This window comes from Balaenoptera musculus, chromosome 16 (assembly GCF_009873245.2).
Source record: "Balaenoptera musculus isolate JJ_BM4_2016_0621 chromosome 16, mBalMus1.pri.v3, whole genome shotgun sequence".
Classification (NCBI taxonomy): Eukaryota; Metazoa; Chordata; class Mammalia; order Artiodactyla; family Balaenopteridae; genus Balaenoptera; species Balaenoptera musculus.
Window position 1 is genome coordinate 16,586,716 of NC_045800.1, and position 16,151 is coordinate 16,602,866.

The 16,151-nt window shown below is 35.3% G+C and overlaps 1 protein-coding gene across 1 annotated transcript in view; it reads right to left on the minus strand.

Annotated features, from left to right (window-relative positions):
- Positions 1–222: 222 nt before the first annotated feature.
- Positions 223–16,151, minus strand: part of NHLRC2 (NHL repeat containing 2) — a 62,098-nt gene continuing 46,169 nt past the window's right edge. Inside the window, 5 exon segments of the mRNA XM_036828314.1 lie at positions 223–7,895; positions 12,283–12,502; positions 13,714–13,923; positions 14,842–14,964; positions 15,535–15,766. Coding sequence (XP_036684209.1) covers positions 7,639–7,895; positions 12,283–12,502; positions 13,714–13,923; positions 14,842–14,964; positions 15,535–15,766 — 1,042 coding nt within the window. The 3' untranslated portion in view covers positions 223–7,638.

Consider the following 16,151-nt stretch of genomic DNA (forward strand, 5'->3'; position numbering starts at 1 on the left):
ACCCTCATCTCCCTGCCTCCTCCCACCCAAACTACCTACCAGTCTTAATCTGGTAGTTATCATTTCCTTGTTTCTCCTTTCTGACAGAATTTTATCTATATGTATTCCTAAAATATTTTCAGTTGTTTAAAATGCTATAGAAAGAGTATCATGACTTATAGGATTCTAAGCAGTAAAATTATCTCATGATATACTTAAAACAGCACAAGAGAGAAACATGGCTTTAGAGGGAAAATATTTAATCTATTTCATGAAAATAATGTACAAAGCTTTAGAAGAGCGGCATTAGGTTTCAGTGTACAGTATAAACAGATTCTTGTTTTCTATAATCACACATATTATACACTTCGAGTTGGTAACGAAGGCCACTGTGTACTCATTCCAAACCATCTTCTGTTAACACACGCACTTGAAAAAGTCACTGAAAATAGACTTGAAATAAATGTAGAAACAGTGTTGTATAAAAATATATTACTCTATCTACATGAAATGCTTAAAAATGCAGACCAAGTAAATTCTTTTAGAACTTGACCATGTCTAGAAATATCAATATATGACCCTGTAAATTGGATTTTCATTTCTTTTTTTATTTTTGAAGAAAAAATAGAAATAATCAAACCCTTGGAATGACAGAGATGAAGTTAGCACAGCAGACCAACTCTATTCTCAAAAATAAAATCACAAGTTTATACACACAAAAGAAGGCAAGAGTCTGAGTTTTTAAAATTTGACAAATTTATGCAGTGTTACAATTTGAGTGAGTGTGTGTATATATGTATGTGTGTGATATATATGTATCACAAGCAAACTTTGATTTGTCCATAATCCACACATGAAGTAATGACAGCAATTAAAACATTTCTAAACTGGCTCTCGATGCACCCTAACAGTGAACATTTCAAACTTTTAAAAAATATTAACCTATGTATAATATAATTAGAAACATATACCTCCAAGTAGAGAGAAATTACTTCTAAAGTCATGTCGGGTACTGATCTCCTCCTTTGGAAACTGACGTATTAGGAATTTTAGAAGAAAAATTTACCACAGCAAAACCAATCTACTGTATCTGTTATTCTGGAACCATATAGTTCCTCAGTGAAAATTCTATAGAAACTACTATACTATTGTTTTCCAAGAGCGGGAAGCCTAAGGTGTGGAGAGGAAGCGGTCATGTGTTTTTACAGGTAAATTTGGATGATGAACATCAGGGGCACTCGGGGAAAACACATTCCAACTCCATACAAACACATACTTGTTAGTGTCTGAACAGTGTAATGAACACAACAGGTAGCCATCCTGCACATGCTCACAGAATGAATATATTTCTGGTGGGATTAAGAATAATGACTACAACATCTAAAAATGGAAGATAGTTCCAAGGCTGAGCCCTTCTTCATTTTCAGAAAGGAACGTGTCTATTTTTACCCTTCGTTACCATAATTTATCAACTGTTTTGCCCTATATACCTTAACACATACTTTTCATACTTTTCACTAGATAAAGAATCAAAAATACTGTTTAAACTGGTTCTATTCAAATCTGAGGGCTGATTTTTTTTTCCCCTCTCAGTATTATGAGGTCTCATTTCATTTTATTTCAAAGGTAAATATGTAACCAAGTATATTAAAAACAAAAGGTAATAAATTCTGCTTGTCCATCTAACTCATAAAAAAATCTGACACTTTTGCTTAATTCTGTATTACTGAAAAACAGCAGGTCTGCAAGTTGCTGCTTAAAGAGGAAGGAATTCATGCCGTGCCCTGACATGTTACAAAAATACTTTTGACTATATGGCTGTTAAGCGCTCCACTGTGCTTGTTTAGTGCTTCTTAGTATATGGTTGTTGGTATAGGCCGGGAAGTAGATTGGGAAATACTTGGCAATTCTTTCCTTTTGGTCGTGGGGCTTTCAACAGAACAAAATGTCCTTCGGTCCACTTGAGAGCGACATGCCAGTGAGGAAGAGGGACACGCCAAACAAGGAATAACTATAGCCGGACAAACATTCCACAAGTATCTAGGGTTCTCATTTTCCAACTCCAACCTTTGAAAAAAACTAAACCAAATCAGCACACTAAGAAATGGAGGGGATGCAGTCAGAGAAGCTGACCACGCTGCCTCCTGTTCTGCTTTTCCCAGGCTGTGGTCAGACCGGCAGCCTCGGCCCGAAGCAGCCAGGCTGACCTGCAGTCTAATAATATGTGAAAGGGCCAAGGTCTGCTGGTCACAGAATACACACAGGAGATCAGTCCAGCCTCTAACTCTTAACGCCATGCTTTCTGTTACCCTACTGCAAGGAAATGGGGGGAAAGAAAGCAAACTTTTAATTATTCAGGACAAAATCATGACTTGCGGTTAGTGTGAATTCATTAAAAAAAAAAAAACAAACCATGTGCCACAGGAGGAGGAAGACGAGGAAACCTTGGTGATTAACAGTGAATTCTAAAGTATGACGCTATCATTACCTTTTCAAGTTGATGTACATTTCTTTATGGGTTTCAGAAGTGGAATTTTATAACAATGTTAACAAATTATAATATTTAAATTAGCAAACAATTTAAATGAAAAAATCTGCATTCTTGTATTTGGATGATCATGAATCATAATCAATGGTATGTAGCATTTTACTTCATACCTTTTAACAGTACCTAAAGCTGGAATCATAGGTTGACCTGCTGAAAACTTTACTGTAATAGAATTGCAAATATTTGAGTCTTGGGGGGGTGGGGTGAGGCCTACATACTTCAGTGCTATTTATGAATCAAGTAGGCAGATGACTTTGTGTTAACAGACTGGCCAAATATTATGTTTCTAGAGCTCACTTTGGTTATTAAAACGGTATTTTCTTAAATATGAATAAGCTTTTAAGGGTTTGAGAGAGTCCTGTGCTAAGAATTCTGTGAGAAGGTCTTACAATTACCTTCTGAAGACCAATTAAAATAGCACTGTTGGAAGTAGAACTGAAAAGCTATTTAATTCTTTAATACATCCATCTGCCAAGAAAAACTGGATAATATCTGAATTTAAGAAAGAATGGCACATAAAATCTTCTGGGAAAAACAATTACACAGACTGTTCCAAACCCTGAAGGATAACTATGTACAATGAAAAGTCCCCAAAGCTAATATAATTAAACGGATTTACTTTACATTTCAAAAACAATCACCACTAGGATTTTTTGGGTTCTTTGTGTTGATTAGTTACTATATATAACTATGAAGATTTATGCTTAAAAAAAAAAAAAAAATTGAGAGGCCGGCATCACAGCATGGTAGTTGAGTAGACGCACCAAGGCTCGGCCAGTCCTAAATGTGTGATCTCCATTACACTGGTGTAACTGCTTATTTTATGTCTCAGTTTCTTCATCAGGGAAATAAGGAAAAATAGTACCTCCCTCATAAGGTGGTTGTGAGGATTAAATTAGTTAATACACAGAAAGCACTTAGAAAAGTGTCAGGCACATAGTAAGCACTGAATAAATTTAGCTATTATTACTTTATTTAAGTATTGCCAAAGGCTTAAGAAAGCATTCACCAAAGTAAGTACTCTTAATCCCAGTCTGTTTTCACTCTACATCTAGGAGTACAGCTAGGAATCAGGAGATCTGTGTGCAAATAAAAGATCCATCACTCACTAGTCACCCTTAGTCATTCAACAGGACTGGCTGAGCAACTGTCTGCACCGGGCACCACTCCAGCAACAGCCATTCTTCGGGGGGCGCTGATCTTGAGACACGTTGCCAACATTCTAAAGCTGCTTCCTCATCTGTAAAATGGACATAAGATCTACCTGTCTGATTCATAAGGTTATTCTGAAGCTCAAATGAGGCAAAACGCATGAAGGCACTTGGAAGATTTGGGAAAGCACCGTCAGAGTATGTTCCAGGAATGTGGTTTAGGGTATGTCTGGACCCTCTAAGGAAGTTTATTACTCATAGTTCCAGGTCTTAAAAAAAACTTTAAAAAACAAAACTGTAGGTATGTTTCTTTATAACAATGTTTATAAAATAGTAACATGTTTATTATAAAACTTTCTCTTCTTGAATTCCAACTCTATGGAGTGTATTAAATACCAAACAGTTGATAGAGAAATAGTTTCCTTTAGAAACTGTGGTTGCAAGGAAAATGTGAAACCATGTGTTTATAGACATGTTATTATCATTATTATTAACTAAGCCAATAACTAGCAGTTTCATTATTTACTAACTGCTCTACAAACACTATTTCATTGAGTCCTTACAGCAACTCCATAAGGCAGGTATAGCAACCCCAGTTTATAGGGCAGAAGCCAAGCGACTGCAAAGTCTGTGCTCATAAACGCTATGCTACATCACACAATAAAAACTCCATAATCATTTCTGTCTCCACCAAATCACATACTTAAGAGAAGTGGTAGATCAAAGAGCTCTAAACTGTGTTCTGATCTTTGGTAATAAAAGTGACTTTAGAAAAGCTATTATAGAGCAAGTCCTTACTGTTCATTTCATTTTAAATCTTTAAAGCACATTCCCAGTTGGGGTTTTTTTTTCATTTAAATAACCCATTGCTCAATGAAAAAAAAATTACGGAAAAGTAGAAAAGAAAAATATTCACAAGACCACCATTCAGAGTCCACCACTGACACAGTCCCTCTGCGTATATTTTTATGCAATTCTTGAGCTATGAAATTTAGTTTTTGATGATTGTTCTTAAACATGATGCCAAATATAATGGCTAGACTGTTTTTAATTGGCAGATATAAACTAATGCTAAATGTTGGGCAAGCAGAAAATTATATTACAGAGGTATGTATTATTAATGTCCTCGCAAATTTTCCAACTATGGAAAAACAAGCAGAGAATAACTTATTTCAGTGGTACTAGCTCCAAAGTATATTGGCCATGTGAGAAATGGAGTTGATCTTTGTATCTGCATAAGTATACATACACATACATATATACATACACTCATCTACATATACTAAGCTTTTTTTGGCTCTTTTAAGATTTATAGCTTTCTGCAGGCCTGAAAACACTATAGCTAAATATATTATTAGAACAGTTAAGGAGACAATTATTTAGTCATTGAACTTTACCAAAGTTACACTTATGGGTGATTAAACTGTAAAGTTTCCCCTTGTGAAAAGGTTAAATATTTGCTTCAGACAGCATTTTCAAGATAAGCAAAATTCTTTTCAGAGATATCAATCCTGAGTACAAATTCAGAAAAGAAAATTCTACCATTTGTGAAATGATATCATAACGAGTGGCAGAAAAAATGGTGACAAAGCAGCATAATAATTTAGGGCAAAGATCCCAGGTATTATGTCTAAGTGTATGTAATGCCACATTACTGGCACTTTGATTACAGTGACTAACACTAAAATCTTTTTTTAAACTATCACTGAACATAACTTTTGCTTTTCCTCATGCATAAATTAAAAAATATGCAGAAATCCTTATAGAAAACAGAAGTCAGGAATCACAAAGTTTTTAAAAATAAACTTTCTAGTGCTTCCTCTTATGTAAGAGATTTATGTTAGTCATAAATTCTAGGAACCTATTTATACTGCTTAATATGATTTACAAAAAAATCATACCAATCCATATAAATAATATTTTGAACGTAAAAAACAATGCAGACTAGTGGCTGGCTAAGAATAAGAATGTTCAGTAAAACTGTACTTTGAAAGTCAAGAGCATAAGCTTAATACTAACAGAAAACTGTCTAGACGAAGTGAACATTAATATATTCTAAGAAATTTTTGGATTTTAGTGTACATGAAAATACATACTGTGTGTATATTTGTGTATAATACTGAAAAAATAGTTATCAGGCATTCCTGAAATAGCAATTTAAAACTGTATATACTTCTTCCAGAGTGAAATTATTGTCCTTAAATAGGAAAAAATTAAGCCAAACTATCCTGTCCAACTGGAAATGAGAACTATAATAATAAAATGAGATTAAAAAATTACTATGGCCTATTCTCCATAAAAGAGAAAATTAATGTTGTATATCCCTTTATTACAGAACATATTTTTTTTATGGAAAAGGTTTATGCGGTACGTATATATAATTTTAAACAGAATTCCTTTTAACTTTACATTTATACTACTTCTCTTTAAAAATATCTTTAGCAGGCTACAAATTAAATGAAAGTCATGATCTATGCATTTCCTTACTTCAGATTTAGGTAACCTGAATAAAAGAAGTGTATAGTATGTTCAAAACTATAGTTCAAAAAAATATAAAGATGATCATGCTTAAAAAATTACACTTCAAATTGAGCACTGGTTTTGAAGGGAGAAGGCATATTATGCTATATTGTCTATAAATATTTACTGAATAAATGTGATTCACCTGTTTTTAAAAATCTTGTAAGCTGATTAAACCACAAACATGTTGAATCAGTTTTAGTAAAAACAAGCAGAGGCTTTTAAAATAGTTATAAAGAGAAATTATGATTAAAAAAACCTTTCAATATCTTCTGGTGACTATTTCTTTTAAGGTTAAAAAAACCCCACCAAAAACAGTGTCATCAAATCACTGTATGTTTCCGCCTTAATATTTTAAAGTAATATATTAAGATATACTATACATATTAATAGCATGAAAGTGCTTCACATTGAAATTTTCACTTTGAAGGCTTGACAGTAATTTTTAAAAACATCACAATAAATGATCATCATTTAAAAATTCTGAATATGGGAACCAAAAAAACCCCCCAAACCCAACAAATCTGCATTTAATGCTTCAACTGAAATGTAAACTTCTAAGACAACATACACACCCATTTACATCAGATTCAGTGTCACAGTTCTTTAAGTGGTATCACAGACAGTAATGTGTCCCAAAGTCCCTTTCTCCTTGAAAGTCATAACATTTCTGTGGATTCATCTGTTATTTGGTAAGACTGTTCATTCAGAAAAAAGTTAAAGGAGTGAGCCTGTATGTCCTTAGAGACTCTAACTTTTAGAAATATAGAAATATATTTTCTGTATATAGAAATATACAGAATATTTAACATACCATTAATAATGGTATGTTAAAATAGCAAATAATTTATAATAAAATAGACTGAATAAATATATCTCAAATGAGAAAATCGCAGAAGAGAAGAAAGAACATTTTTACCACCTAGGTACTCTTTAAGCTGCTACTGTGATGAAAAGACATTTTTGGGGGCCTAAAACAGACCTTACACCTTGAATGGCAGGTGTCCTTATAATACGTGGACTGGATCTTAACTTCTGTTTAAAGTTATTGTGAAATTTACACATTCAGAAGTGCTGCTTGAAAAATGTAAAAAAGTTAGTTAAAATATTTGGTATCATTATTGTTATCAGTATTCACTGCAAATTATCTCATGATGATATTCTGTCCTATAATGTGGACTTAAGTCTTGTGCCAAATAGCAGCACAGATTACAGGATCATGGTTCAAATCACGGTCAATGACTTAGCTGGTACACAGTGAGAATGAAGGAATTTGTCTATAATAAATAAATAAGGAGCATAGCTTTATTTTAGTATCAGTTGCGAGAGCTCAACAATGGGTTTCTGGGTACCCAGAGGCAGAAATAAAGCTTCTTTTCATAAATTACACAGTGATGGTGGGGATGGAGAAGAGGAGGCACTGGCATGCTGGCCAGCTTGCTAAAATATATACTTGAGTTCTACTGGAGGTATGTAGTCTTGTTGTGTATCGGTTATTTGTAAAGGCTGACTGAACAAAACTCCCTTCATCATACAGGCACTGCTGTCTGCACTACAGTAATAAAGAAATACGCTGATAGATAGAACGGCTTCAAGTGCTAAACAATCCCCAGGAATCTGCAGTGAGATTGTTGGTTGACTGGAAATGCTCTCTATCTCTCCACATGGTATCTGTCCTTGAAGAAGCCATTCATTGCCTAGAAAATAAAAAGGTAAATTATTAAGACTGTATAAGAAGTCAAGTAGGAAATTGGACAAACCTTACGAACACTAGATTCATTCAACAAATATTTACTGAAAGCCTCTAAGTGCCAGGCATTGTGCTCTGTGTGAAGGGTACAAAATAAGATATAAGAAGTTCCTAGTCTAATCATCTTGATGTCAAATTAAAATTCTTCCTTTGAACACTGTAAAATAAATTATAAAGTTATTTCTACTGAAATCAAGATGAATATTGCCAATATGGTTATAGATTTAAAATGTGATTATAGAATTTAAAATGAAAACTATTAATAAGTTCTAGAAATAAACATAGGACACTTCAGAAAATAGATCATTTTTACCAGATAAGTGTCTAGAAATCTAATATGCAAACTACAAAATAATCGGGGGAATACAAATGTATGTACAACTCTGCAGTGACTTTCAAGTTAAGACAATGATGAATTATTGAATATCCAAAGGTGGTAATAAAAAAAAGCCACTGATTTTTTTAGAAACAAGTAACACTGAATACATTATTCCGATGGACTCAATGTAAAAAACGCATAGATTTCGTCTACCTCATTTTAACACATAAAACTCCTCTGAGACTTAAATACATAGATTATCTATGTAACAAAAGTCTAAAAAACCACTAAAAATCATTGAGTCTTCTAGTATTAAAGTTTTTAAAATGTTTTTATTCACCCAGTGCCTTCTCTCAGAAGGAACATATGCGTCATATTGAGGAAGTGCATACTTAGGCTGACATTCAGCATTAGCTATTAAGAGCCATCATTTGGGAAATGCAGGACCTGCTTTCCTGCCATCTTAAATAGAATACATTGAACGTAATCTAACGACTTAACAATGACTCAGGGCCATCTGTACAAAAACTGGACCATCTACTGAGTAGTGATGAAATTCTATGTCTACTTTTTAGCTTTTCTCTCTTTTAACCTCAGGATGAGTCAACAGACTAGAGCACCTGCCTCTACTGGTCCTCTTCATCTCTCCTTTAGTTCACTGCTTCTAATACTCTGTTGATTGATTGAAAAAATAAATTTGAGATAAATATATCAAGTAAGAGTAAGGAGAATGTGAAAGGTTGAGAATCTAGAGAGTTAAGTGCAGAGCTTTTAAACAATTCTTTTAAAATTCTTTGGCCTTTTTGCTTACTTCTGGACTGAGGAATATGTTTGACTTTGTTAGATAGCAGGTTAGTCGGGGAACTTCTTATACGTTAAATGAAAACAGGAAAATAGTAAATTACGATATTTTAATGTCCAATTCTAGAAATAAAACATAGTGTTTCTCTAGATAATTTTTAGATACATCACATGTATCTAAAATAGACAGCTAAAAATAGCTAAGAATTTTCTCTTTGGATTACTTCACTTTCCTTTAATACTATCCATGTTTTGTACTCCAATAACTTGATACTAATTAACTTGTGTATTTGACAAAGTAGAGTTAAAATAAACATGTTAATTTACCAGTATCCTATTAAAAACTACTGTTAATTTAATTTTTCTGTGTGCAATTAAAGAGCAGTTATCTCCACATGATGCAATGCTTTCAGACTAATGGACACAGGCAGAACAGTTAAAGTGGCAGTTGAGGGCTTGCTCTGAACCTACAGAGGACTGCGGAATGAATGGCCAGGGTTTGAGTTCGCTTCTGCCCAAACATCCTCTAGTACTGCACGGCTCAGCCCTCTCCTTTGTGGGGAGTAGATGGGGGTGATTGCCCCACAGGCTCAGTCAGTCACTCCGGAGACAGCAAACTCTAACCCAGCAGTTCCTTCTGGCTAGCCTACCAAGATCTCTCTGTTCTCTTGGTGTGGATACCAAGGGGGCAGTTGCAGGACAGTAGCTGCTGCTCTGAGAAGGTACCAAGGTAAGAAGGCATAAAGCCTGGATCTGGGTAATGTACAAAAGAAAAGTGTGTGAGAGGGCATGAGAGAGGAGGAGTCGGGCAGCAAATTCAAAACTGAGTGAGAACCTTTGAAAGAGCGTGGGAGACTAGGACAGAACAAGATCACTAGAGACAAGAAGTCAGAATTTAGTTCTGGACTCCTACTGTTTCACTTTAAAATTGTTGTCTACTCTGTTTGTTAGAGATGTTGGAAAGCACTGCTATAAGACAAGCAGTATACTGATTACTTATAAATTCATGAAATAAGTTGACACTGTGATTCAAACACACACCCAAATCTTTACATAATTTACAGAAACTGAATACTTTCGAGAATAGACTCAAACAGGAAATGTTCTGAGATTAAAAGATCACAAATTAGTGACTGAGGACAAAGGCTCTGCCTGGACTCTAATCATAGTAATTCATCTGTATTTAATTACACATCCTCCTCCAACAATGTTTTTTCTTCTACTTGAATGGCATACTTTTAAGCAATGGCTTTGGCATCCAATTTCTTGTAGCAAGAAAGTTAATGGGGCTCAAATTCTACCTTTGGAATCCCTACAGAAGAAAACACAGCTTCAGGCTTAATAACTGGTAAGTCAAGTCCTAATGATACTATTGAAATAAAATGAACAACAACTGAAAGCGCTAAAGCATTTGACAGATGCTATCTGGAAAAGCGAAAGATAATAATAAAACAACCAAAGAACTGAATTAGAAAGAGTTTGTGTCAAGTTAATTCAGTTAAAAGCAAGAATATATTTTAAAAAAAAATCAAACTCAAGGGAAAAGTCAATTTAATTCTTTAGAATAGAATCTGTGAGATTTAGTGGTATAGTGGTAATCACAATTAATACTGGATCAGGACCCCAGAGACCTGCTGATTAAACTGCTTAGTCAACACCTACACGTCTGCTCCCTTGTGCCTCATCCTGGCTGGAGACAAACAGCCTCCACGTGGACTAGCCTGACTTCCAGTTCATGACAGCCAGCCTCAAACACAGCCTTCCGGCCGTTCAGTACACACTGTATTCCCCTCATGTAGTCACCACCCTCCCACCCTCCTGACCCTCTTCTTTTTTCAAACCGCCAAAACCTTCTCCCCCACCACCTCTCACTCCCACTCTCAGCTGATGGCCGTGCTTCCCAATAATTAAGAAAACAGAAGCATGCAGAAAAGCGCTTCCACAAGCATCCACTCCACAGTTACCCATCTAGATCTCCGGGTCGCCCACTGGGCCCTCCCTCCTTACCGTGGAAGTGAGGTCCACGTCCCTGGCAAAGGCCAGCCTGCCACCTCTCCTATCCTCCTAAAGGATACCCCGCAACCATATCCTCCTTCCTTTCCTCCACTGATCTTTGCCATCAATCTAACAAACCCGCTGCTCTCTCAACCCCGTTTTCCCCTGCGGGCAACTGCTCTCTTTTCCCTTATCTTTTTAGCTAAACTCCTCAAAGAGCTATCTATATTTGCTTTCTCCAGTTCCTCTCCTTCAATTCTTTTTTAACCTGCTCTAATCAGGCACCTCCTCCATCACTCTGAAACGGCCCTGGTCGAGGACATCAATTAACTATAACATTGAATCAACAATCAATTCTTAGTCCTTATTTCACCTGATCAATCGCACTCAACACAACTGATCACTCTCTCCTTAAAACACCTGCTCCAGGAAACTACCCTCTCTCGTGGTTTTGCTTCTACTTGCTTATTCACTCTTCAGTCTTCTGTGTGGGTCCCTACCTCCCTCCTTGATCTCTTTATGCTGCAGTGCTCTAGAACAGGGTCACCAAAGTATAGTCTGTGGACCGGTGCTGGTCCACAAACCATGGTGAGTTAAGTACAGAAACCAAGAGTGAGGTTTGAAAACTTCTGTAACATCCAAATGCGTAACTGGTGGCTTTGAATTTTATATGTCTTTAAAAAACTAATTTCGTTTTTAGGACTAATAACCCTAGAGCTAGTTTGAGATGGAGTAGCACAATGGAAAAGACACTACACTAAGAACCAGCAGAGCTGGGTTCAAATTCCATCTTTTGACCTAATTCAATATATGCCCTTGAGCAAATCACTTTATCTCTTTGAGCCCATAGTCTCCTCACTTATAAAATAAGAGGCTTAAAACAGATGGTGTCCTTTGGTGCCTTTCAGTCCTAATATTCAAAGGCCTAACATTCTAAGACCACACCAGTCTGCCTCATGTAATGAATCTGCTTAATAGCAAATGGCGGCAATTATGATTAACTTCAGGTGAGTTACACTGTTATTTAATAAAAGAGAGAAAGAATCTCAAAGGCTAAAGAAAACTGCTAAAGTGGTGTTCAATCTGGATCTTTCTGTTTTACAAGGCCTTCCTCAAATCCTGCCCAACTGTAGAGAAAACATATCACAAATGAGAAAAATTACTAGATCAAATGTCAAGAATTTATGAAATATTTGCATTTGCAAGATTATTGTCATACCTTCAGCTGATAGAAACCAGCAACTGGGTGCTCCTTCAGTTAGCTTTGTTCCTGATGGGAGGTCTAATCTTAGCTTGAACTGAAGAGTTTGCCCTGGAGATGCAGCCACTGGGGAAAGTCTAATGCCTGGAGCAGATTTAGGTAGTCTGGGTAAGGTCTTCTGTTTTTCTGCTAGGAATGGGCCGTCCACCGTAGCACTTTCAGATCTGAAGACTGGGAGCTAGAAAACAAGAAAATCTGTTTTTTAAAGCACAAGTACTTTATAGTATTATAGACTGACAGAGCTTATTTTCAGACTTCAGTACAAACATGAGATTCTGTGTCAAGGAAACTTAATTGCCATTCTCTTCTGAATCAGAATGTGTTTACTTAAATTTCCTCATGATTATTTTGTAGGTTCAGAAAAATATTTCATCCTGGCCAAAAAATTGCCAACATTTATGAATGAAACTGAATTAAATTAACTGTCCAATATGTTTATAGATAGCAGGAAATTATCAATTTAAATGTAGTGGATATAATATACGCCCTCTTATAATTTTCATTGCCAACTATAAGATGTCATTCATCTTATATCAGAGATCTATGTCAAGAGAAATGACACTTATGATGGGAATCTGTGTTTTTATTTTAAAACACATCTTGGAAATTTCTAGAATTTTAGAAAAAGAACTTTTGCATTTTTCCAGGCAAATGTGATAATATAAAGGGGTAACTTGTATTAGAGTCCATGTCCATATCTTTAAAATTAGAACTTACTTAAGTTTCTTCCAATCTTATTTTTAAGTCTTGAGAAATGTGGCTCCTAGAGCTTCCTTTAAAGATTATTTGGTAATGGATTCACCATAGGAAACAAAGATTACCCATTAGTCAGAGGATCATTAAAAAAAAAAACACCCAAGATTAAACAACCCAACCCACATAGTTTGTATGTGTAGTGTGTCAGTATGTCCATACATTTAAAAACAGATCTGAGTCCTTTTTTTTTTTTTCCTTTTCTGAAAGTTCATCAAATTCTCTCCAACTGATCAGCTCTGTGCTTTGTGACCACCTAGAGGTGTGGGATAGGGAGGACGGGAGGGAGGGAGATGCAAGAGGGAAGAGATATGGGAACAAATGTATATGTATAACTGATTCACTTTGTTATAAAGTAGAAACTACCACACCATTGTAAAGCAATTATACTCCAATAAAGATGTTAAAAAAAAAAATTCTCTCCAACTTCTAGAATCTTTCTCAAACACTCTTGGCACAAATGGAATTTTTATTTTAAAAATAACAGGATATCCTTGGAATAGGCACCCACTCACTACTCTACCCACATGTTTCACTTTCACCACTAGAGATGGCCTAACCAAAAGTGCCTCTGTTGTTGCTAAGGATCTTAGAATCTTTCTTAAAATGATGCCCTTTAACTTAAAGATTACTTACCACAGAAACTGTTTTTGTTTCTAAATCCATCACTTTAATTTGATGGTTATTGGTGTCTGCCACATATAATAACCGACCATTCCCTCCAATACACAAGCCTCCTGGTTCATTAAAAGTTGAGTTGGTAAAACTGGAACCGATAACATTACTTGCATCTCCAGTTCCCGCTAATGTTGTACAGTTTTTTGTTTTTGGATCCACAACTTTAATCTAAGAAGACATAACAAAAATTTATATATCTGAAGCTCAAATGCACATTTGTAGTATGGAAAATTATCATATTAAGCAAGCCAGAGAACTGCTGATTGACATCAGTATTCTTAATAAATCTCAGAAAAAGAAGAGACATTTCCATATTTTCTTGAAAAGCCAAACATTCAAATTACAGTCTAAGGGGAGATATTTCATTCTGAGAGCTAAACACTATAAAATCCCCAGTTACATCCTGTCTTCTAGAAGCAACCTTTGATAAAATTATTTATGGAATTAAAAAAAATTTTTTAATGTTCTTCTTTTCCCTCACAGTGGGACAGAGTTGAACTGATTTTCTTCTCATGAATATCTAACATTGGCTGAGGATTTGGCTACTTACGTTAAACTTAATGATTCCTCACTGTGTTTCAATTACATTAAATTCAGTCTCTCATCACAAAAATATTAACATTTGGGATCCACTGATTTTATAAAAAGGAAAAATGCACAGTAAAAATGCAGTAGAGACAAAAAAAATGGAAATGCTGATGAAAATGGAATTATTTGCTAACAGGCGTGGCAACTATGCAAAGGCTCAAAAATGTTCATTTGTTAGTTGACATGTTAATTTCCCTGCTACCTGCCTTCTCCTCATTTACTCAACATGTTACTAAGCAGCTTTAATGGCTTGCAATTCACAATTTTTGGCTACAGTCATTGGGAATTTGTTCAGTCCTCTCCCCCCAGCTCAGAGTACCATCACATCCTCTCTGCAAGAAAGCACCAAGAAAAGAACAGAAAGGCTTATGTACAGTTGTCCAAAACTGTCATTCCTTGCTATATTTTAGTGGCAATTGTAGGAGGCTCACAGATCTTTCAGCATTTTAAATACCACAAGTGAAAAGCAGGGTATTATATAATTCTTTCAAGACTCACCTTGTGATTGTAAGAGTCTGCCACATAAAGTAAATTCCTTTTCTTGTCCCAAGTTACTCCAAGTGGGTGTTGAAGCTTTGCATTGATTCCTACTCCATCAACATCACCAAAAGCAAATAAATTCTTTTATTTTTTTTAAAAAAAGAAAGAAACAGCATGTATTAAAATTTTTTACAGTGCTTTGTTAAGGTATAAAGTGAAAATTAAGATAGCTGTACATGCTACTTAAAGGGGAAAAAGTCTGATTTCATATAAATAGGGTTGGGCATTTGAATGAAATTAGAAAAAAATGATCGAATTCTAACTTGAATTAATTTGTGGTGCTTAGGAATTTTATTCACAAAAATCACATATCTGGATCAGGAATAGGTCAAGTCTACTAATCTGGTGCTCTTTCCACCCTACTGCTAAATACCTAATCTATATTTTCCCCTTGCTTGGTCATCAATATTTTATCCTTCCTTTTTCCCTGAAACTTTGACATTTACATATAATCAAGTCGAGTCATATTTATTTTCTTAGGTGGTTTTGTTACTTGTATTTCTTCGTACTCACATTTCCTTTGGTTTGACTTCCATTTTAACATGGATAAGCCAAGAACTTTCTCCTTCCTAAATTTTATTAATTCTTCACAATTCAGAAAATCACAAGCTTGTTAAAGCAGGCACACCACGTGAGAGTGCTTTTCATTACCATGGGATCTCTCTCTCCTCCCACAAGGTGCTTCACTGCTCCATCTTGCAGCGAGACGGTTCTCACTGTACTGCTCTCACTATCTGCTACAAACAGGCAGCTCCAGGGATCCTCTGAGGCCAGAGAAAGACCTGAAGGTTGGGCAAAACCTGCTTTGTGAGGATATGAGTTATTTCGATTCTCTTCATTTCCACTTCCAGCAAACCGAAGGCAGGTTCCTTTTTTTAACTCACTAAAAAAGACAAATTCATAGGTGAAGTCAACATTGTTATACTGTGTCCAATTTCATTAAACAAATGAATGTAAATGATGAAATCAATGGTGACAGCATTATATACAAAAAAAAAAAAAAACATCCAGTGATCTTGGCCTAAATTGTGCAAATCACCTTTCACTGTCGTTTCTAATCATTAACGTATTGATCCACTGTGTAGGGACCTACCTTTCTACCTTTTTTTATTTTTGACATACACAAAAGTGAAACCATTCTCAATGGCAAGACAGGAAATCACTGCCAAATTTAGAAATATAAGAATAAAGATCATATCATTGATGGGATAGTTTTTTTTTTTCTTCCTCCAAGTGATCAGAGATAGGTACAGCTAGATCCCACCTTT